The sequence below is a fragment of the Pteropus alecto genome, unplaced genomic scaffold (assembly GCF_000325575.1).
Source record: "Pteropus alecto unplaced genomic scaffold, ASM32557v1 scaffold68, whole genome shotgun sequence".
NCBI classification, from domain to species: domain Eukaryota; kingdom Metazoa; phylum Chordata; class Mammalia; order Chiroptera; family Pteropodidae; genus Pteropus; species Pteropus alecto.
In genome coordinates this window covers 116,344-139,676 of record NW_006441386.1, presented here as the reverse complement: position 1 = coordinate 139,676, position 23,333 = coordinate 116,344, and the positions used below count along the sequence as shown (strand labels likewise).

The 23,333-nt window shown below is 32.2% G+C and overlaps 1 protein-coding gene across 1 annotated transcript in view; it reads left to right on the top strand.

Annotated features, from left to right (window-relative positions):
- Positions 1–23,333, top strand: part of SEPT14 (septin 14) — a 117,450-nt gene that overhangs the window by 44,303 nt on the left and 49,814 nt on the right. Inside the window, exons 5-6 of the mRNA XM_006918497.1 lie at positions 10,488–10,674; positions 13,029–13,190. Of these exons, the coding sequence (XP_006918559.1) occupies positions 10,488–10,674; positions 13,029–13,190 (349 nt within the window). The remainder of the gene's footprint in view (positions 1–10,487; positions 10,675–13,028; positions 13,191–23,333) is intronic.

Below are 23,333 nucleotides of genomic sequence, written 5' to 3'. Positions count from 1 at the left end.
TTTTGCTTTGGTGGGTTTTGTCTCTTGTTCTTCTTGTTTTATGTTATATACTTCACTTCTCTATGGTACATGGTTATCATTACAAATATGAAAAAGATAGGTATATATATACAGTCACCTGTTTTCTTCTGTGTGTGCCTTATCTCCTTTCTCCTTTGTGAATTTGGATCTTTGAATCCCCCCTTTTTCAGTCATTGTTATCTGAATTTGTTCTTATGTATCCTGAACATTCATTATTATCTTGTTATAACAATTCTCTTATTATTTAAGCCTATAAAGCCCTGTTCTTAGTAAGGTTTACACTCCTCTGCGTCTATTTGCCTGATAGTCACTTTACTTCTAATTATGTATTTTTTTTTGTCATTTTGTTTTAGTTGAACTGACCTCTTTCAGTATTTCCTGTAGTGTAGGCTTCGTAGTCGAGACTTCTCTCAATTTTTGTATGTCTGGAAAAGTTTTAATTTCTCATATATTAAGGAGTGCTTATCTGGATACATTATTCTAGGCTGGTAGTTACTTTCACTTAATAGTTTAAATTTGATTCCATTCCTTTTTTGCTTGTAAGGTTTGTGCCGAGAAGTCTGAGTATAATCTAATGGGTTTTCCTTTATAAGTTACCGTTTCCTTCTCTCTGGCTGCCTTGAGAATTCTGTCTTTGTCGTTGATTTTTGATAATTTTAATACAATGTCTTTTGGTGACACATTAAAGGCCTTTTTGGGTTGAGATAATTGGGTGTTCTGTTGACTTCATGAGTTCTAAGCTCCAGCTCATTCCTTAGGTTTGGGAAATTCTCGTCAACTATTTGTCTGAAAATGCTTTCTAATCCCTGTTTCTTTTCCTCACCTTCGATAATGTCCATTATTCTTATGTTTCCTCTCCTGATGGAATCAGCTAGTTCTTATATTTCTCTTTCATTATTTTTCGTTCTTTGGTTTCTCTCTTCTTTTGATTTATTTGTAGATTTCTGTCTTTGATATCACTGATCCTTTCCTCCATTTGTTCCACTCTATTTCCCAAGCTTGTTATTTTATATTTCAACTATTGCAGTGTGGTTTTTATCTCCAGATGTTCTATTTGGTTCTTTCTGGGGGTTTCCAGTAAGTGGTGTGTAAGCCTCTTGGATCCCTGCTTTTTATAAAGTCTTAATAATGCTTTTAAAATTTTCTTGTTGATATTTAATCACATTTGCTAACCTCGACTTCAGTCCCTGTCAGTGTCAGTGACAGTTTTGGCAGCATTTGCTCAGATACCCCTGAGGCTCCTCAGTCAGTGATCAGTCTCGAGGGCCTCTGGGTTGGAGGTGTGGGGCCCTCTGATTTGGAGATTGGAGGCTGTGGCTCAGCCTTGGTTTTGCATCTGTGGCCAGCAAAAATCAGCTACGTTTCTCTGTGGTCCTTGCCTCCTTCTCTGCTTTCTGCCCTGATGACTGGGCCCTGCAGCCACAGCTATCTCAGGCAGGAATATTCAGGGAAGTCACCGCATGAACTCGCCGCTCCTTTTCCTCTTCCCCTCCTCTTGCAGGGAGCTCTGGTGGATGCGAGAGGCAGCTTTTTTATTATTCCCAGTCCACTGCCTGACACCCGGGATTCTGACCTGTGGTAGCTCTTATGTTCAGATACCAAGCTCGATCATGCTGGTGTGCAGTTTGGGTGTTTTTTTTTTATTGAGTTTTAGATATTCAACTTACTGTTGTTTCAAGGGGAGAGATCTGGAGTTGTCTGTCACTCTGCCATGTTTCCTTTCTTTTAAGAGTTGGGTTTTTAAAAAAATAAATAAAATTGACAAATCTCTAGCTAAACTTAGGAAAACAGAGATCACTCAAATAAAATTAAAAGGAGAGAACATTAAAACTTTTTCAACAAAAATGAAAAGGGTCATATGAAACTATTATTAGCAATTATATGCCAACAAATTAGATAATCTGCAAAAAATAAATTTTTATAAACGTACAACCTATTAAGACTGACTCATAAAAAATAGAATATATGAGTAGATTAGTAATGAATAATGAGTTTGAATCAGTAATCAAAAATCTTCACAAAAAGAAAATCCCAGGACCAGATAGCTACAGTTCTAAGAAACATTTGAAGAAGAATTAACATCAAAAAATTGTAAACTCATCCAAAAAATTGAAGAAAAGGGAACATTTCTAAACTCAATTTGAGTGGCTAGAATTACTCCAAAGAAAGAAACCACAAGGGGAAAAAAGTACAGGCCAATATTCCTGATGAATACAGATATAAAAACCTTCAACAAGATACTACCACATTGAATTCAGCACACATACACTAGCTTTTCATGATAAAAACTCAAAACTAGGTATAGAAGAAGTTTATCTCAACACAATAAAGACCTTATATGAAAAGCCCATAGCTAACATCTATATTGTTACATTTATGGGCATCGAATTTTTGTAGTACTCTTATTCTTTTAATATATGTAAGATCAGTAATAATGTTTCTCTTTTTTTTATTCTTGATATTGGTGATTTTTGCCTTCTCATTTCTTTTGCTTACTCAATCTGGCTAGAAGTTTTCAATTTCATTGATTTTTTCAAAGAACAAGCTTTTCCTTGTTTATAGCAATTTCTGCTCTCCTATAATTTTTCTTTTTTCTTTTTCCTGCTTTAGGTTTAATTTGTTCTTATTTGCTAGTTTCTTAATGTGTAACTTTACATTAACGATTTCAGATTCTTTTTTTTCTAACACAGAGATTTCATGCTATAAATTTCCCTCTAAATACTTTTTCAGTACCATATAGTTTTTTTTTAATCGTGGTAAAAACCATTTAACATGAGATATACCCTCATTCCAAAATTTTAAATATATAATAAAGGACTGTTAAATATAGGCATTATGTTTATAAGCCTCTAGAAGATTTTAATTTTACAACTGAAAATTTATACTCATTGAACAGCAGCTCTCCATTTCTCCTTACCCAACCATTGGCAACATTTTACTTTCTGCTCATATGAGTTTCATTAGGAGTTATGATAAAAAAAAAAGGAAATTCCTCAGGCCTTTGAGGAGCAGTTCATAACTTGAATAAGGAGGTGTTTATGTAGAATGTTTGTTTTGAAGTTATCTATTAAATTGTCCATAAACATTTTATGCATTTTTCTATTATATGTGATATATTTTAAAGAAATTTGTTATGTATTATTACAAATGTATTTCAATTATTATAAAAATGTAATAACTGCATAAGGGATAAGGTCTGAGAGGTTACTTAATAAAACTCATAATAGTGGTTATTTTTGGAAAAAGAAATAGTGCAAAGTGCTTAAGTTTGGCTAAGTGAGTTTCATTTCACCTGGACTATTTTAAATTTTATAGTAATATATTCATTTATGATTTGGATAATTGATAGAAAATAATCCAACAAGTAAATAAATGGTAAACATCAATTATTTTTAATTTTAAGAAACAACCTTATAATATAAAGGAAGTATAATGGGTTGAATGATGATCCCCAAAAAGGTATCTATACATTTTAATCCCTGGAATTACTACATGTGATCTTATTTGAACAAATAAGTCTTTGTAGATATAATTTAGTTAAGAGACTCAATATTAGATTATCCTGGGTTATCTGGGTACACCTTAAATTCAACAACAAATGTCCTTAAAAGAGATGCCTAAAGAGCAAAAGAGAAGGTCACATGAACATCAAGGCAGATGCTGGACTGATGTAGCCAGAGGAAATGCCAACAGCCAATGGAAGTCGAAAAAAGCAAGAAAATATTCTCCTCTAAAGCCTCCTGATATAGTGTACAATACTTGGATTTTGGACTTCTGGCCTCCTGAACTGTGATAGAATACGTTTCTATTGTTTTAACCACCCCATCTGTGGTAATTTTTTATGACAGACTCAGGAAATTAATACAGGGCACACCACTTAATATGGGCCTTATTCCACAATACAATGAAATGCAAATAATACATTAAACATATTGACCCTAGGCTTAATTCTACATTAAAAAACTACTTTTAGAAGTATTGATATTCATACTATGGTGATATTCACTTTCTAAATATTAATAACTATTTAAAAACAATTGTGATTTTATGTATATGTGGGATATAAAACTGAAAGCAACAAATGAACAAGACAAAACTCAAAGACAGAGATGACAGTATAGTGGCTACAGGGAGAAAGGAGAGAATGGGGATGTGGATAAGGGTAAAGGGGGTCAAATATATGGTGACGGAAAGAAATTTCACTTTGGGTGGTGAACACAGTGCAATACACATATTATATATTATTGAATTTTACACTTGGAACCTATATAATTTTATTTACCAATTGTACCCCAATAAATTTAATAGAAAAAGAATTGTCATCTGTAAAAAGTGTCAGTTTGACTTCTTCATTTTTAATTTGGATGCCTTTTAGTTCTTCTTCTTTCCTGATTGCTCTATGACTTTCCATACCATATTGAATAAGAGTGGTGAGAGTAGACAACCTTGTCTTGTTCCTGGATCTTAGAGTGAAGGCTTTTAGTTTTTCACCATTAAGTACGATGTTAACTGAGGGTTTATTGTATATGGCCTTTATTATTTAATTCTGTTCTAATTTTGATTATTTCATTTTTTCTGCTGACTTTGGACTGCTTATTTTGTTCTTTTTCTAGTTTTTAAAGATGTAATGTTAGGTCATTTATTTGGGATTGTTCTTGTTTGTTTGTTTATTTGTTTTTAGATAGGCACAACAATAAAGGGGACAATATATCAAGAAGACATAACACTCATCAATATATATGCTCCCAATAAAGAATCATCAAGATATATAAAGCAGGGAGCATCAAAACATATAAAGCAGCTACTAACTTGTATTTTAGATAATGATATGAACTTTTCTCTTATTATTGCTTTTGCTATATCCCAAAAGTTTTTATATGTTGTATTTTCATTCTTACTTGCTACTATGTATCTCTCGATCTCTCCTTTTATTTCTTCTTTGACACAGTTGTTCTTTAGTAGCATATTGTTTGGTCTCCACATACTTGTTTTTCCCACTTTTTTTTTTAGCAGTTGATCTTTAGTTTCAACGCTGTGGTAAAGAATATGCTTGGTATGATTTCAGTCTTTTAAAGTTTGTTGAGGCTGGTTTTGTGTCCTAACGTATGGTCTATCCTTGAGAATGTTCCATGTGCACTAGAGAATGTATAATCTGGAATTTTTGGATGAGAGCCACCCAAGGGTGGTGAGCTCTATATGTGTCAGTTATGTCCAATTGGTTGAATGTGTCATTTAAGGTTGACATTTCCTTAATGATTTTCTTTTTGGATGATCTATCTATAGCTGTAGTGGAGTATTCAGGTCCTCTATTATTATTGTTTTTTTTTTTTTAAGTTTTCCCTTTAGTTCTGTTAGTAGCTGCTTTATATATCTCGAAGCTCCCTGATTGGGAGCATATATATTGGTGAGTGTTCTGTTTTCTTGAAGTATTGTCCCCCTTTATCGTTATTGAGTGTTCATCTTTGTCTCTTGGTACTTCTTTTCTTTTTAATCTAGAAATTTATTTTGTCAGATGTAGATATGGCTACATCAGCTTTTCTCTGGATACCATTTGTTTGGAATATCGTTTTCCACCCTTTCACTGTGAGTCTATATTTGTCCTTGCAGCTGAGATGTGTCTCTTGAAAGCTGCATATGATTTTTTGATCCAAAATACTACTTTGTGCCTTTTTATTGATGAGTTCAGTCCATTTACACATAGAGTTATTTTTCAATAACCATTTTATATTTTGTTTTGTAGTAGCTCTGTGTCTCTATGGTTTTTTTGCTCTGTGTCTTTCTGTTATTTTAGTTTGGTGGTATTCTATGATATTTCCTCTCTTCCATCTTTTTTTTTTGTTATGTGTCTCAGTTTATATTTGTGTGTGTGTGTGTGTGTGTGTGTGTGTGTGTGGTTACAGTTAAGTTTTTTAAAAATAAGTTTTATATATACAGTAGTTCTTTTTCTTCTGAACACATCTCTATTCATCTTTCCAAATTCAGACCTTTACTCCCTCCCCTTTTCTGTTTATGTCATTTCAAATTATTTCTATTTATGCTATGATTTCATTTCCGAGTTGCAGTAGCTATTGTCTTCCATTTTTTCAATGTTTTTACTACCTTCAACCTTTATGTTATATATAAGTGTATAATATCCTATTCTAAATAATGGTTGCAATTTCCTACTTCCGTCTGTCTGTTAGTCATCTTACTCATAGTTTTGTATCTTTTAGTCTTTTAGTTTCGGGTAGAATAACTTCCTCTAGTATTTTTTGTAATACTAGCCTTGTGGCGGAAAATTTCCTTAGCTTCTGTGTATATGAAAAGGTCTTTATTTCTACTTCATATTTAAAGGAGAACGCAGAAACTTGGCTGGTAATTTCTCTCTTTCAATAGTTGGAATATTTGATTTCACTCCCTCCTAGCTTGTAGTTTCTGCTTTAAAATCCAGTGATAATCAAAGGATTTTCCTTTATAGGTTACCATTTTGTTTTCCTTGGCTGCTTTGAGAATTCTTTGTCATTAATTTTTGACAATTTTAATGTAATGTGTCTTGGAGAAGGCCTTTTTGGGTTGAGAAAATTAGATCTTCTGTTTGCTTCTTGGATTTGAGGATCCAGTTTTTTTCCATTGGTTTTGGAAGTTCTCGCCAACTATTTGTTTGAATAGGCTCTCTGTTCCCTTCTCCTTCTCTTTTCCTTTTGGTATTCCCATTATGTTTATATTGCTCTTTCTGATGGTGTCAGATAGTTCCTGTAGAATTCTTTCATTATTTTTTAACTCTCAAGTCTCTCTCTATTCCCATCTTCATCATTTCCAGATTGTTGTCTTTGATATCACTATTTAATCCCTCTCTCTGGTCCACTCTACTTCCTAAACTTACTATTTCATTATTCATCTCTTTTATTGAGGTTTTCAGCTCCAGAATTTCTATTTGGTTCTTTTTAAAGTTTCAGTTTCTTTAGTAAAGTATTCCTGTTGTTCACTGTTTTCATTTCTGAGTTCATTAAACAGCCTATCTGAGTTTTCTTGCAGCTTGTTGAGATTTTTCAGAACTGCAATCTTGGGGCTCACCACTTGCTCTGGGAGTGTGTGTGGAGGCAAGCTCTGGAAGGGTGGTGAGGGGGATGCGTCCAGCCTCCATGACTCAGCTTTCTGTCTGGCAATGGTAGTTGCTAGAAAACAGCTGTCATGCCTCTGTATTTTGTCTCTACCCTTATCTCTGTCCTAATCACTGAGTTCCACTGCCATAGTCTATGCTGATTACTCAGCTAGGAATGCTGCAGGCTACAGAAAGTGTGCTCTTCAATCTGATTCCTCCTCTCTCCTTGAGTCCCACAGGGAGCTTTGGGCTGCATCTGTGGCACTGGTGTCTGATCTATTCCCTTTCCTCCTCCCTTGCTTGGCTGAATTGCAACCTTCAGGTTCTCTGCTGCATAGACTTCTCAGACATGTTTGTGTCTTAGGCTGGAAATTTTCTGTTGAATTGTAGCTGTTCAATTTGTTGTAATTTCAAGGGGAATGAGCAAAGGGACCACTCATGTCACCATGCTTCTGAGGTCCCATAATTTTTTGTTTGTTTTTCACTTCTTTTTTTTTTTTTGTCTTAGATTTTTGACAATCTCATATTATATGTCTTGGAGAAGACTTTTTGCATTTAGGCATATGGTGATCTGTTAGGTTTTATAACTTAGTTGTCTAAGTCTCTCCCCAGATTTGGAAAGTTCTCAGCTACTATTTTTTAAAATGAACTCTCTTTCCTCTTTTTCCCCTCTCTTCTCCTTCTGAAACTCCATTTACTCTACTATTTGTATGTTTTATGTATTCCCATGAATCACATTGGCTTTCTTTACTTTTCATTCATTATTTTGGTCTTTTTTTCTCTTCTGCTTGGGTTATTTCAAAGTTTCTATTCTCTAGCTCACTGATTCTATCCTTCTACTGTAAATGCTCACTACTGCATTTTCCATTTAATTCATTGATTTCTTAAGGTCCAAAAATTTGTTTGGATCTATTTAATGATTTCTCATTTTGCTTATATATTGTTTTCCTGATTTCATTGAGTTATATTTCTGTGTTTTCTTATATCTCATTGAATTTCATTTAAAAAGCGTTTTAAAATCCTTATCAGATAGATTGCAAAATTCCAAGCCTTTGATTCAATTACAGAGGATTATTATTCTTTTGGTGATAATGCTTTTCCCTAATTTTTCATGTTCCTTGGAGTTTCACATTGCTGATTTTACATTTGAAGTAGCAGACACCTCCTCAAATCTTTTCTAGTTGCAATCAAGTGTAATATATTGTTCATTGGTTCTGTTGTTTCTGGGACCATCTATGATCTTGCATGATATCCTAGCCCCACATTACTTGCTCCTTATTGTGGCAAAAGCCTTATGATTTGGGGTCCTCTCTAGCTCTTACAGCTCACATGAGGGCCATTGGAAACTTCTTTCTTTTTTTTTTCCAGAAAGTGTTGCTATAGCTCAAGTTTTCCAGAAAAAAAAATGGTTTCTCCCTTGCTTATAGATTCTGCTCTGATTTTTCTGAGCACATTTCATTTGCCGGATTTCACTCTCACAGCCACGCTCAACAGTGTGCACACAGAGCCAACTACAGAATGGGAAGATATGTGGATTTAACACTTGACCTTTGGAAGTGCATGTAGGCCTGGTGGGGAAATAATCAGGTGAAGTTCTTCTAGAAGTTGATGAGTGAGCTTCTTGCTGAAGTCCTGAGCCTAGTCAGCAGGGATCATGACCCTTTAATGCACTTTGATATTTTTATCTGTCTCTTTCCCAATCTCCTCCCTCCCTTCAATTTCTGCTTTAGTATTATTGGTGCTACTAGAGAGAAATATATTTCTCAGCAGCATCCTACACAGCTAGAGTAGCTGGGCACTTACTCACCATACCCTCTTTCCCCTGTGAGAGAGGTTACTGCATCTATTTTAGACTCAAGTTATGCTGCCTTGAGGGAAGTTTAACATTGACAAATTTTCTCTTATCATTTCCAATACATCCAAATTTATTTATTTATTTTTTATGCTTTAATGGAATCTCCCATCTTGACTGCTTAACTTCTACAAATTTTTTCATCTATTGGTATATGCTCAAGACAACACTCTCCAGTTTCTCTCTGACTGCATGAAAGAGGGATTGGGGCATGCTTTCTGGCTTTGGCTGGTACCACAGTTCATAAAAAGGTGTGTCTGGCTATTACCAGATGCATAGTTGGGCAAGACTCCCCCTGGTTCCTTGGAATACGGTGCTGGGTTCCACAACTCCCACAGAGGCACTTTTGTTTTTAGATAGATAAGATTTTTAGTTGTTAAAAAGGTGGGATGTATTTCTTGTCATAATGCTGATGTCACTCTTCTTAAATTTTACATACACTGAGACTCACTTTTTAAAATTAAATTTATTGGGGTGACATTGGTTAATAAAATTATATAGGTTTCAAGCATACAATTCAATAATATATCATATGTATATTGCACTGTGTCCACCACCCAAAGTTAAATTTCCTTTCATTACTATATATTTGACCCATTTCACCCTTATCTACATCTTACCCCTCCCCTTTCCCTCTGGTGACCACTAAATTGTTATCCATGTGTGTGAGTTTTTGTTTGTTTTGTTCATATGTTGCTGTCAGTTTTATATTCTACAAAACTGTTTCTGAAATCATATGTTTCTCAATGTTTTCTGTAGTGTATATTTCTCTAGGTTTTAAAGAATGCATAGAATTGTGTATCTATCATTTCAGTTGTGACGTAGAACAGTTCTATTGCATTAAAAAATTTTCTTGTACTTTATCTATTCCTGTGCTTCTACCACACTGTATTATTTCAGCTTTATAATAAGACCATATATGAAGAATATATCTCCTTGGTTTTCTACAGTATGTCTTGACCACTCTTGGTGTTTTGCATTTATATCTATATCTATCTATCTATCTATCTATCTATCTATCTATCTATCTATCTATCTATCTATCTCTATCTCTATCTCTATCTCTATATCTATATATAAAATGTTTCATGATAAAACAAATCCCACCCAAGGTGGTTAAGGAAGTTGCACTTGATTAGTATTCTTGTTTATATCTCTTCGAGAATTGGCCAGACAATGGACAGTATCTGGGACTTTGTATTGAAAAAAGATTGTCATGAGCTGTTATAATGTAAACACATTTTTGCTATTAAAAATGCTATTGAAAGCAGCCAAAAAAATTTTATATATATAAATTTTGTTTTCTTATCGGGATTGCATTGAATTGATAGATCATTTTGCCATTTCTATAAACAATGTAAAGCATGGGCCTTTTATTGGTTTGTAATTGCTATTGTTGTAAGGACATGTTATGCACATTTTTTATTATCATGACAAACTATTGAGTACATATATTAACTATTTATTAAATGGTAAAAATATAGACTTCAGATGTTATTAATATGTTATGCTAAATGTTTAATTGTTTTTCAGCTTCCAACCAATAGCTGACTACATAGATGCTCAATTTGAGGCCTATCTTCAAGAAGAATTAAAAATTAAGCGTTCCTTTGTCGACTACCATGATTCTCGTATCCATGTGTGCCTTTACTTCATTTCACCTACAGGACATTCTCTGAAGTCCCTGGATCTATTAACCATGAAGAACATTGACAGTAAGGTATGTTTGGTAAATCTATCAACATATCAAGATTTGATAATTATTTAGAGATAATACATATTTCAGGTATACATATACAAGAACTTATTTTTAATATGTGTATATATTTTTTCTGTTAATTTTTAAAACAAATGTATTAATTTCTTGAGATTATTATTATGAAATTCCACAGACTTAGTGGTTTAAATGACAGAAATTAATTTTATCACAGTTCTCAAGACTAGAAGTCCAAGATCAAGGTGTTGTCAAATTTTGTTTCTTCTGAAATCTTTCCCTTTGGGTGGCAGATGGCTGCCTTCTCACTGTGTTCTCACACGGGCTTTCCTTTGTGCACACATCTGGTATGTCTTTGTGTGCTCAAGTTTCCACTTCTTATAAAGACACCAAGATAAGATTATAAAGATACCAATATAAAGACATCAGATAAGATTAAGACCCATCCTAATCACCCTACTATAACTTAATTACCACATTAAAGATTGTATTTCTAAATGCAGTCACATTCTGTGATATTGGAGATTAGGGCTTCAAAATATGCATGGGCAGGGGTGTGTGTGTGTGTGTGTGTGTGTGTAAGCAGTCAGTCCATAACAACATTTGAAAAATTTAATATTAGCTTGCTTTCTAGAGAAATTTAATTAAAAAAATGCATTAAGACAATGAGATGCAGATAAAAAATTATTAAACTAAAAATTTAGTTTTTTGTGATTAAATGATAATTCAGATCATGGTCATTTGCCTATATTTTTGAAATTGAATTTACAGTACTATAAAATAACCTTGTTAATATTTACCTGGTACCACGGATATTGTGAAACATGAAGCTTCATGATTCTGACTACTGGTCCTATTAGAGAGGATGCAAAATGCAACATATGTATTTTTCCAATGGAGGGTCAATATACATATGAAAGAAACTTATGTCATGAGATTCTTCCCTGCACTCAGCCCTGATAAAACATGTTGTTTTCAATTTTATTTAGTTGAGGGGAGGAAAAGTTCTAAAATTGTTTTGTTTTGTCAAAGAAGGCCTGACTTATGTATTGTTCAAACTAGAAAGAAATTTTGTAGTTAATCTCATATACTATCAAGTAAAGAAGTTAGATTTCTAGTTAAAATTAAAAGCTACTTTAATTTCTCAATTTGTACTATATTCAATAATCAGGAACACACAGTTGTATCTTTAGTATTAAGGGTATCTATAATCATTAAGCAATTTCCAGATATAGGAAATTGCTAATTTTTGCAAGTATCATTACCTAAAGGATTCATATATGTCTGTTGTCATCTGTTCCAGGTTGTTCAGCTCTTTCTTTAGTAAGTGACTTTTGTTCCTCAAATCTGAATACCTGAGGAATGATTAACATGGAAAGTTTTTATGTCTTATGTGTTAATGATTTACTATCACTGGAGGGTATGTTTTCCCAGCTTTCTCACCAATACCACCCAAGAAATATATGTTCTACTTGGATCTATCTTAGCAGCTGTCTGCTTTCTACAGTGGAAGCTGTTTTTTAAAATTATACAATTACTCACAACTTTAAGCATCTATGTTACAATATTAAAGCCTTAGATTTGAACAAGGATTTTTTAAATGTACTTTGTAACAGTAATAAAACATTTTAGAATTTTGCATATTATTATTTTCTACAGAATTTAATTATTAAGATGTAAATGCATGGAGAACAGAATGATTATATTTTAGGACTAGAAAGAAAACATAAATAATTTTAACCCTCAAATATGCTACATGGAAATAATTCCATTTTAAAAATTACAAATTGACATATTTTTAGCAAGCTGCTATACACACACATACATACATTCAGCTTTTAGAGTATGGTAACAAAAAAGTCTATTGTTTCTAGGCGGTCTTTGGAAAACAAACAAACCTCTCTGCAAAGACATACAGGTAGAGCAATGATATGTTGAAATGTTGGTTAAGATAGGTTTATGGAGACGATGATACAAATGAATGAAGGACAAATTGTTTTACAGTTTTGATAAAAGCCTTCTTCTGCCTTTTTAAGCACTCAATTAAATTAGAAATAAAATAAATTGATAATGAATTAAATAGATTCCATCATCCTACTGCTTATGTTTACTAATTCCTGATGTGTTAAAAGTGTAAGAAAGTTTGAGAAATAAACAAAAATTAAGACTTCTAAACATGAATTCTGATAAATTTATTTTCAAAAGTACTGAGTATTTTGGAAAACCATTTTGTGAGGATAACAGAATAGTCAGTGATTATCTAGTTACAAATATTTGTTGTCAGAGAGTGTGAGATTTCAAGTAAAAATTCTAGGATTCACAACTAATCCCCTATGGTAAGATTTTTTTCTTCTTAATAGGTGAATATTATACCACTGATTGCCAAAGCAGATGCAATTTCTAAAAATGATTTACAGAAATTTAAATGTAAGATAATGAGTGAATTGGTTACTCATGGCATCCAGATATACCAGTTCCCAACAGATGATGAAACTACCACTCAAGTGAACTCCTCAATGAATGTAAGCTTCTAACTATTGAGTATCAATTCTGTTTTATATGTGGGAATCAATATAATTTATAAATAGCAATATTAGTAATATATTGTCACTTGCTTCTGACAAAAAGACTATAAATTAGGTGTTTTTTTCCAAAATCTACTATGAAAAAATGTTTTATTTTCTTATTTTAAAAAAATATTCACTGACAATTAATTCTATTTTTATTAGATTTATTGAGATATAGTTGACATGCTTATGATTCACCTATTAAAGTATACGAATCAATAATTTTTAGTCTATTCACGGATGTGCATGACCACCACCACAATCAATTTTAGAACATTGTTATCATCTCAAAAATAAATGCTATACCATTAGCTCCACTCCCCCCACCCCACTACCTGTGACCCCTTCTCTCCACCAACTCTAGGCAACCACTAATCAATTTCTTTCATTGTAGATTTCTTGGTTCTGGACATATTATATGAATTGAATTATATGACATTTTGTCTTTTCATATGCTCATTGTCTAATTAGTATATCTTCCCAGGAGATACATTTGCTTAGATCTTTTACCCATTTCTAAATTGTGCTTTTGTCTTTTCATTATTGAGTTTATTATATTTTCTGGATAAAAATTTCTTATAAGAAATAGGATTTGCAAATATTTTCTTTCAATTTGTTAGTCATGTTTTAACTTTTTTTGGTGTCCTTTGACACCATAAAAGATTTGAAATTTTATGAAGTCTAATTTATCTTTTTTTTTTTTGCTCATGATTTTGGTGTCATATCTAAGAATATTTTGCCAAATCCAAGGTAATAAAGATTTACTTATGTCTTGTTCTAAGAGTTTTAAAATTTATAGCAAAATAAACATGATATAAAACTCACCATCTTAAACATTTTAACGTGTACAGTTGAGTGGCATTATAGATTTACATTGTGCTATCATGGTCTCCATCTATCCACAGAACTCTTCATCTTGCAAAGGAAACTTTGTATCTAGGATTCCTGGTTGGCAAAATTCTATTTCTTGGACACTTTGATGTGTTATCTTATGGCTTACTGGTTTTCATATTTCTGTTGAGAAGTCGAATGTTAATCTTTTGGGGATTTCCTAGTAATTAATGAGTTGTTTTCTCTTGTTAACAATTTACATATTTACAATGATGTGTCTGTTGGCGAATTGCCTTGCATTTATCTTGGTTTTTGTTGAGTTTCTTAGATGTGTTGGTTATTGTTTTTCAATAAATCTGCAAATTTTCCATAACCATTTCTTTGAGTATTTCCTCTGCTCTTTTCTCTTTCTTTGGTATTCCCATTACATGCATGTTGGCGCACTTAATGGTACCCTACATTTGTCTGAGTCTCAACCTCACATTTCTGAGTCTCTCTTCAATTTTCTCTTGTTTTTTTTTCTTTCCTTGCATAATCTCTGTCTTCATATTTATTTATTCTTTCCTCTGCCAGTTCAAATCAATTTTGGAGCCACACTCCCAATTTTTTTATTATTAGTCATTGTACTTTTCAGACGAGATCGGGTGTGTTCAGGGTGGTATGGCCGTAGACAGTCATTGTACTTTTCAGATATGGAATTCCAATTTGGTCCTTTCAATAATTTCTATTTCTTTATTAATATTTTCTGTTATATGCAATATTATCTTCATATTTTCCTTTACTTCTTTTTATCCCTAGGTATACCGTTTTCATGTGTTTATTGAATTTATTTGTCTTTTTTTGACTAAAAATATCTGTTATTGTTTCAGGTCTTATATTTAGATCCTTAATCTATTTTGAGTTAATTTTGGTGTGGTGATAGACAACAGTCTAGTTTCATTGTTTTGTAGGTGGCCTTCCAGTCTTCCCAGCACCATTTATTGAAGAGGCTTTTCTTTCTCCACTGCATGTTTTTGGCTTTTTTGTTGAAAATTATTTGCCCATATAAATGTAGATTTACTTCTGGAAACTTAATTCTGTTCCACTGGTCTGTGTGTCTGTTTTGCTGCCAATATCATGCCATTTTGATTACTGTTGCTTTGTAGTATAATTTGAAGTCAGGAAGAGTGATGTCTCCAGCCTCATCCTTTTTTTCTCAGTATGGCTTTGGCAATTCGGGGTCTTTTGTATTTCCATACAAATCTGATGATTTTTTGTGCTATTTCTTTTTTAAAAAAGCCGATGGGATATTGATGGAGATTGCATTAAATCTGAATAATGTTTTAGGTAACATGATAATTTTAACTATGTTGATTCTTCCAATCCAAGAACACAGAATATCTTTCCATTTCTTTGTATCTTCTTTGATTTCTTTTAATAGGGTCTTATAGTTTTTATTATATAGTTCCTTCACATGTTTTGTTAAATTTATTCCTATGTGTTTTATTCTTTTTGTTGCAATTATGAAAGGAATTATTTTTTCCCCTTCTTTCTCTGACACTTCATTGTTAGATTATAGGAATGCTATAGATTTTTCAATGCTGATTTTGTATCCAGAGACTTTACTGTATTTGTTTACTGTTTCTAGTAGTGTTCTTGTGGAGTCTTTAGGGTTTTCTATTTAGAGAATCATATCATTCACAAATAGTGACAGTTTGACTTCTTCGCTTCCTATTTGGATGCCTTTTATATCTTTCTCTTGTCTGATTGCACTCACTAGGACCTCCAATGTTATACTGGATAAGAATGGCGATAGTGGACAGCCTTGCTTTGTTCCTGATCTTAGTTGGAAGGTTATTAGTTTTTCACCATTAAGTATAATGTTGGCTGAGGATTTGTCATAGATGGCCTTTATGATGTTAAGTACTTTCTTTCTATACCGATTTTGTGAAGTGTTTTGATCACGAATGAATGCTGTATCTTGTTGAAGGCATTTTCTGCATCTATTGATATGATCATATCATATTAATCAATTTGCATATGTTGAACTATCCCTATGCCCCTGGGATGAAGCCCACTTGATCGTGGTGTACAATCTTTTTAATATGTTGCTGAATTCGGTTCGCCAGTATCTTATTAGAATTCTTGCTGTGTTCATGAGAGAGATATATAACGCCTTTATTTTCTTGTATATATTTAATCATGCTCTCTGCCCTCAGTCCCTGTAAGTATTAGCAACAGTCTCGGCAGCATTTGTTCATATTCCCATGGGGCTCCGTGGTGTTTGGTTTTGGAGGGTATGGGGGTAGGGGACCTCTGCATTGGAGTTTGGGGACAGCAGCTCAGCCTCAGTTTTGCAACCAGGGCTGGTAAAAATCGACTGTTGTTTCTCTGCCTTCCGCTTCTCTGCTTTCTGCTCAGATGATTGAGCCTTGCCGCTGGCTGCGTAGAACTCATAACTGTCCCAGGCTTGGCTGTTCAGGAGAGTCTCTGCTCTTTATCCCCTCCCCCTCCCCCTACAGGGACCTCCCTCGAGAATCAGCTTCTTTATTTCTCCCAGTCCACCGCCTGACACCCAGGGTTCTGACCTGTGGTAGCTCTTAGGCGCAGATCCTATGATCAAATGTGCTGGTGTGCAGTTTGGGTATTTTTTGTTGAGTTTTAGATATTCAGCTTATTGTTGCTTCAAGGAGAGAGATCTGGGGATGTCTCTCCACCATGTTTCCTTTTCGAGTCTGATTCTATTTTTATGTGTTAGATAATTTTATATTCTTCACATATATTATTTGTGTTTTTGCATTTTGTTTATTTCATTTAGTGTAATGTTTTCCAATCATGTTTTTGCTTATGGGAAATTTTTCTTTTTTAAAAAGACTTAGCAATATTAAATTGTATGTACATACCACATTTTAAAATCTACTCATTCATATGAACATTTAAGTTGTTTCCACATCTTGACTATTTTGAGTAATGCAGCAATGAACATAAAAGTGCAGATATGTCTTTGAGCCAGAAATCAATTGTTTTGGATATCCAGAAGAGAGACTACTGGATCAAATGATAATTTTATTTATTTTTATTTTTTTGAAAAACTTTCATACTGTCATCCTGATTTACATTCCAACCAACAGAACATAAAATTTATTTTTCTCTATATCCTTAACATCAATTATTGTTTTTTCATAATAATTACCTTAACATATGTAAGTTGCTATATCACTAGGGTTTTGATTGGCATTTTCTTGATGATTTGTAATGTTGAACACCTTTTCATGTACCTGTTAGCCATTTGTATATAATTCATGAAGAAATATTTATCCAACTCCTTTGCCCATTTTACATTGGTTATTTGTTTTCTTGCTATTGAATTGTAGGAGTTTTTTATATGTTTTGGATATTTATTCTTTCTCAGATATGTTGTTTGCCTCTATTTACTGCCAATTGTCTTTCCATTTGTTAAGTATTTCCTTTGTTAAATAAAAGCTTTTTAGTTTGATGTAGTCCCACTATTTTTGCTTTGGTTACCTGTGTTTTTCATGTCATATACAAGAAATAATCACCCAGTCTAATGTCTAAAATTTTTTCTCTTTTTTTTTCTAAGAGTTTTATCGTCACTGTTTTTCATTTGATTTTAATACATTTAAAATCGCTCATTGTAAATGGCGTGATATAAAGATCCAAAATCATTCTTTTGTGTATGGATATCCAACTTTCCCAGCAAGATTTATTGAAGAGAGTAACTTTTCCCCATTGTGTATTCCTGACTTTCTGTCAAAGATCAGATGACTGTATTTATGTGGGTTTATTTTTGGGTTCTCTATTCTTACCATTGATCTTTATTTCTTTTCTTATGCCAATGCCATACTGTTTTGAATACTTTAGCTTTGTAACATCGTTTGAATTTAGAGAATGTGATACTTCCAAGTTTTGTTTTTTTGTAATATTTCTTTGGGCATTCAATTATTGACTTTTGTAATTCCTAATGATTTTAAGATTGTCTTCAATTTCTGTGAAAAAATTCCATTGAACTTTTAATAGAGTTTGCATTAAATCTATAGAAAACTTTGGAAAGTATGGATATTTTAATATATTAACTTTTTCGATCCATGAACATAGTATGTTCTATTTATTTTTGTCTTTTAATTTTGTCTCATTATTTTATAGTTTCACTGTATAAATCTTTAATCTCCTTAATTAAATTTATTCTAAGTATTTTTGATTTAAAAAATGCTTTAATAATTTATTTTTTAAGAATTAAAATATACAGAAAAGTTGCAAATACAATAAACAGAACTTTCATGTCCTTGAAACCAGTTTCCTCAATATAACATTTAATTGCATTGGTTCTATGGCAAACATCCTCTCTTCTCTGAACCAAATATCTGGGCACCCTATGACCAAGTCAAGTTGGCACATAAAATTAACCATCACACCACTTTATCTAAAATAGCAGCCCATTATTTTTCTTTATATAATTTGTCACTTTCTGACCTTATATTATATATCTGTTAGTTATGTATATATTATCTATCATTCCCATTGAAAATGTGTGCTCAGTGAGGACAAATTAGTTATTGCTTTTCTTGGATACCTTTGTATTCCTAGTGCCTAGAAAAGTGCCTGAAACATAGTTAGTGCTCATTAAATATTTGTTGAATTAAAAAAATAAGTGAGGGGTGGCTCCATAGTGTAGCGGTTAGCAAGTCTGCTTTACATGCATAAGGTCCTGGGTTCACGCCCCAGGTGGAGCCAAGGACCATACCAAGGGGGCGCCAGGCCCCAGGTGCAGCACCATAAGCGTGTGGGAGGAGACATCCCACCTTCAGAGATCCATTTCTTAAGGGGAGATGTAAACATCTATAGGTCAGGAGTGGAAGTGAGGCGGGAGGGAATTAAAGAGGGGGAATAAATGAACTAATGGAGTAGTGATTTTAGTTTATTAATGACATTACGGTTAATCATGACAACGTGGATGAATCTTGAGATATGCTAAGCAAAATAAGTCAGAAATAAAAGTCGAGAATCATATTATTTCACTCTTATGTAGGGTATAAAACTTAAAGCAACAAAAGAACAAGACAAACAAACAGTCTCGTGGACACAGATAACAGTTTAGTGGTTATCAGAGGGAAGGGGGAGCGGGGACGTAGATAAGGGTAAAGGGAGTCAAATATATGTTGATGAAAGAAAATTTAATTTGGGTGGTGAACACACAATGCAATATACATATGATGTATTATTGAATCGTACATTTGAAACTTATGTAATTTTGTTAATCAATGTTGCCCCAATAAATTTAATTGAAAAAATTAAAAAATTTTAAATAAAAAATAAAAAAGAATTAACAACAAACTTTTAAAAAACTTAAGAGGATTACCCAAAGCAATATATAGATTTCGTGCAATATTCATCAAAATACCAATGACATTTTTTTATAAAGAAATAGAACAAAAAACGTCAGATTTATATGGAATCACAAAAGACCCCAAATAGCCAAAGGAATCCTGATAAAAAAGAACAAGTTCAGAGGGATCACTCTGCCTGACTTCAAATTATACTACAAAGTGACAATAATCAAAACAGCATGGTATTGGTAGAAAAACAGACACATGGACCAATGGAACAGGATTGAGAATCCAGAAATAAATCCACGTATATCTGGGCAAATAATTTTTGACAAAGGAGCCAAAAATATACAATGGAGGAAAGAAAGTCTTTTCAATAAATGGTGCTGGGAAAATTAGAAAGCTACATGCAAAAGAATGAAAATAGACTGCTATTTGTCACCATACACCAACATTAACTCAAAAAAACAGATGATATATTATTGAATTGTACACTTGGAACCTAAATAATTTAAATCACCAATGTCACTCTGATAAATTTAATAATAAAATAACTGAAGACAAGGAAATATGTCTTGATTCATGCTATGAGGCCAGCATTTTTTTTTTTTTTTAATGATACAGCCAGGCCAAAACACTTCAAGTAAAGAAAAACACACACCAACAAATAAAAAAAATATTTTTGATTTTGTTGTAAATGGAATTATTTTCTTAATTACCTTTTCAGACAGGTTTTTGTGAGTGCATAGAAATGCAACTAAGTTTCGTATGTCAATTTAGAATCCTGCTACTTTACAGCATTTGCTTATTCTAAAAGTTATTTTGTGGAGTCTTTAAGGTTTTCTATGTATAATATGTCAGTTTTAAACAGAGATATTTTACTTCTTCCTTTCTGATTTGAAAAATTTATTTTCTTGCCTAATTGTTCTAAGACTTCTAGTGATACGTTAAATAGGATAAATGAAAGTGGGCATCTTTGCCTTGTTTTGGATATTAGAGGAAAAGCTTTTATCTTTTCACCCTTGGGTATAATGTTAGTCATAGGGTTTTCATAAATGATCTTTATTACATTTAAGTAGTTTTCTTCTATCTCTAATTTATTGAGGGTTTTATATAAAAGAATATTGAGTTGTGCCAAGTTTTTTCTGCATTTATCAAGGTGATTGACCATGTGATTTTTACCTTTTATTCTGTTAATGTGGTGTATCACATTGATTGATTTGTGTATACTGAACCATTCTTGCATCCTAAGGATACTACTCAATCATGTACTGTTGCATTTGGTTTGCTAGATTTTATTGAAGAATTTTTTGCATCTATGTTATCAAGGTAATTGGCTTGTGATTTTCTTTTCTTGTATGTTTTTGTGTGGCTTTGGAAAGGTTCCCTTTTCTATATTTTGGGAAAAGTTAGAAGATATTGGTATTAAATTTTCTTCAAACGTTTGGTTGAATTCATCCATGAAGTCATCTGGTCCTGGGGATATATATATTTACTTTAATCTCCTTTTTAATTATTGGTCTGCTCAGGTTTTGTATTACTTCTTGATATACTCTAAGTAAGTTGTCTGTTTCTAGGAATTTTTATTTCTTTTAGGTTGTCCAATTTGTTAAAGTATAATGTTCATAATAGTCTCTTACACTGCTTTTAATGTCTGTGGGATCTCTTGTAATGTCTCCTCTTAAATTTCTGATTTTATTTATTTGAATTTTCCTTTTTTTAAAAAAAAAATCAAGCAAAAGATTTACTGATTTTGATTATCTTGTCCAAAAGCCAACTCTGTTTTAAACTTATTTTTCTAATCACTAATTTATTTCTGTTGTAATCATTTGTTTTTCCTTCCTTCTGCTAATTTTAGTTTTAGTTTGGGCTCTCTCCCTCTAGCTCCTTGAAGTGTAAAGTTAGCTTGTTTATTTGAGATTTCTCTCATTTTTTTAAAATGTAGTTTATTGCTATAAATTCTCTGTGAGTACTGTTTTTGTTGCATCCATATGTTTTGACATGTTGAGATCTTTTTCCTTTCATCTTGAGATATATTCTAATTGCCTCTTTAATTTTTTTAACTTAATAATTGTTTAAGAATTTTTTTTAATTTTGATGTATTTGTAAAATTTCCCATTTTTATTAAGATTTCTAGTTTTATTCCATTCAGATAAGAGAAGATACTTGAAATGATTTCAATATTCTTAAATTTGTTAAGACCTGTTTTGTGACCTAACATGATTTATATTAGAGAATATTTGATTTACACTTGAGAAGAATGAGTGATCTGATGTGATTTGGAATATTTTGTATATATCTTTTGGGTTCATTATTGATTTCATGTTTTAGCCATTTTAAAAGTGGGATAGTGAAGATTCTCACTATTATTACATTTCTATCTATTTCTCTCTTCAGACCTGTCAGTGATTGCCTTTTATACTTAGGAGCTTTGATGTTGCTAATAAATATATTTATAATTATTATGTATTTCTATGGATTTGACACTTCATTATTATATAATTACTTTCTTTATCTCTTGTAACAGTTTTTGACTTAACTTTTATTTTGTCTGATAAAAGTATAACCATTCCTGTTTCTTGGGTTACAATTTGTATGGAATATCTTTCTCCATCATCATTTTCAGCCTATGTGTATCTTTAAATCTAAATTTAGTCTCTTGACAGCCTATAGTTGAGTCTTTTGTTTATCCATTCAGCCTCTCTTTGTCTTCGATTTGAGAGTTTAGTCACTTTACACTTAATTTAATTGATAAGTAATGACTTATTCTAACTTTTGCAAGTTTAATTTACTATCTCCTTTGTAGTTATCTTGTTTCTAGCTCTTCTCTTGTCTTTATTTGTGATTCAATGATTTCTTTTGTGATGATGTGCTTTGAATATTTTCAACTTATCCTTTATTCATCTACTTTACCTTTGTGAATTATTATTTCCATAGGAATTACATCAAACATTTTATATTTATAAAAGTCTGTTTTATGCTAAAAACAACTTAATCGTATACAGTAACTCTACACTTTACGCCACTCTATGTAATTGATATACAGTAACTCTACATCTTTGTATGTGGTATTTCAATTAGCAAATTTCTGTAGTTATAGTTATATTTTTATCTTTTAAATTATAATGGAATATTACAAAAAATGAAATTTTGCTATTTGTGACAACATGGATGGATCTTGAGATGTGCTAAGTGAAATACGTCAGGAAAAAGTTGAGAACCATATGATTTCACTCACATGTGGGATATAAAACTAAAAGCAACAAACAAATGTTACAAACAGACAGAGACTCATGGACATGGAAAATAGTTTAGTGGTTACCAGAGTTAAGTGGGGGAAAGGGGAGGTAGATAGGACTAAAAGGGGTCAAAAATATGGTGACAGAAAAAAATTTAACTTTGGATGGTGAACACACAATGCAATATAAATATGATGTATTACTGAATTGTACACTTTGAAGCTATATGTTTTTATTAACTGATGTCGCCCCTATAAATTTAATAAAAATATATAAACAAACTATACATTAATGTAAAAAGTGATTTATGTGCTAACATTGCAGCATTACACTATTCTGTCTTTATAGTTACCTTTAGTGGAAAGATTTATACACTATTTGCTCTCAAGTTGTTCAGCACATTTTAATTTTAACTTCAAGAACTCAATAACATTTCAGGTAAGATAGATGTAATGGTAATAAACTCCCTCAGTTTTCATTTGTCTGGCAACATTTTTATCTCTCTTTTATTTTTTTCAATTACAGTTGATAGTCAATATTATTTTATATTAGTTTCAGATGTACAGCATGGTAGTTAGACATCTATATAATTTATGAACTGATCCCCCCAATTAGTCTAGTACCTACCTGGCATTGTACATAGCTATTATAATATTCTTGACTATATTCCTTATAATTTGCTTTACATCCCCATGACTATTTTG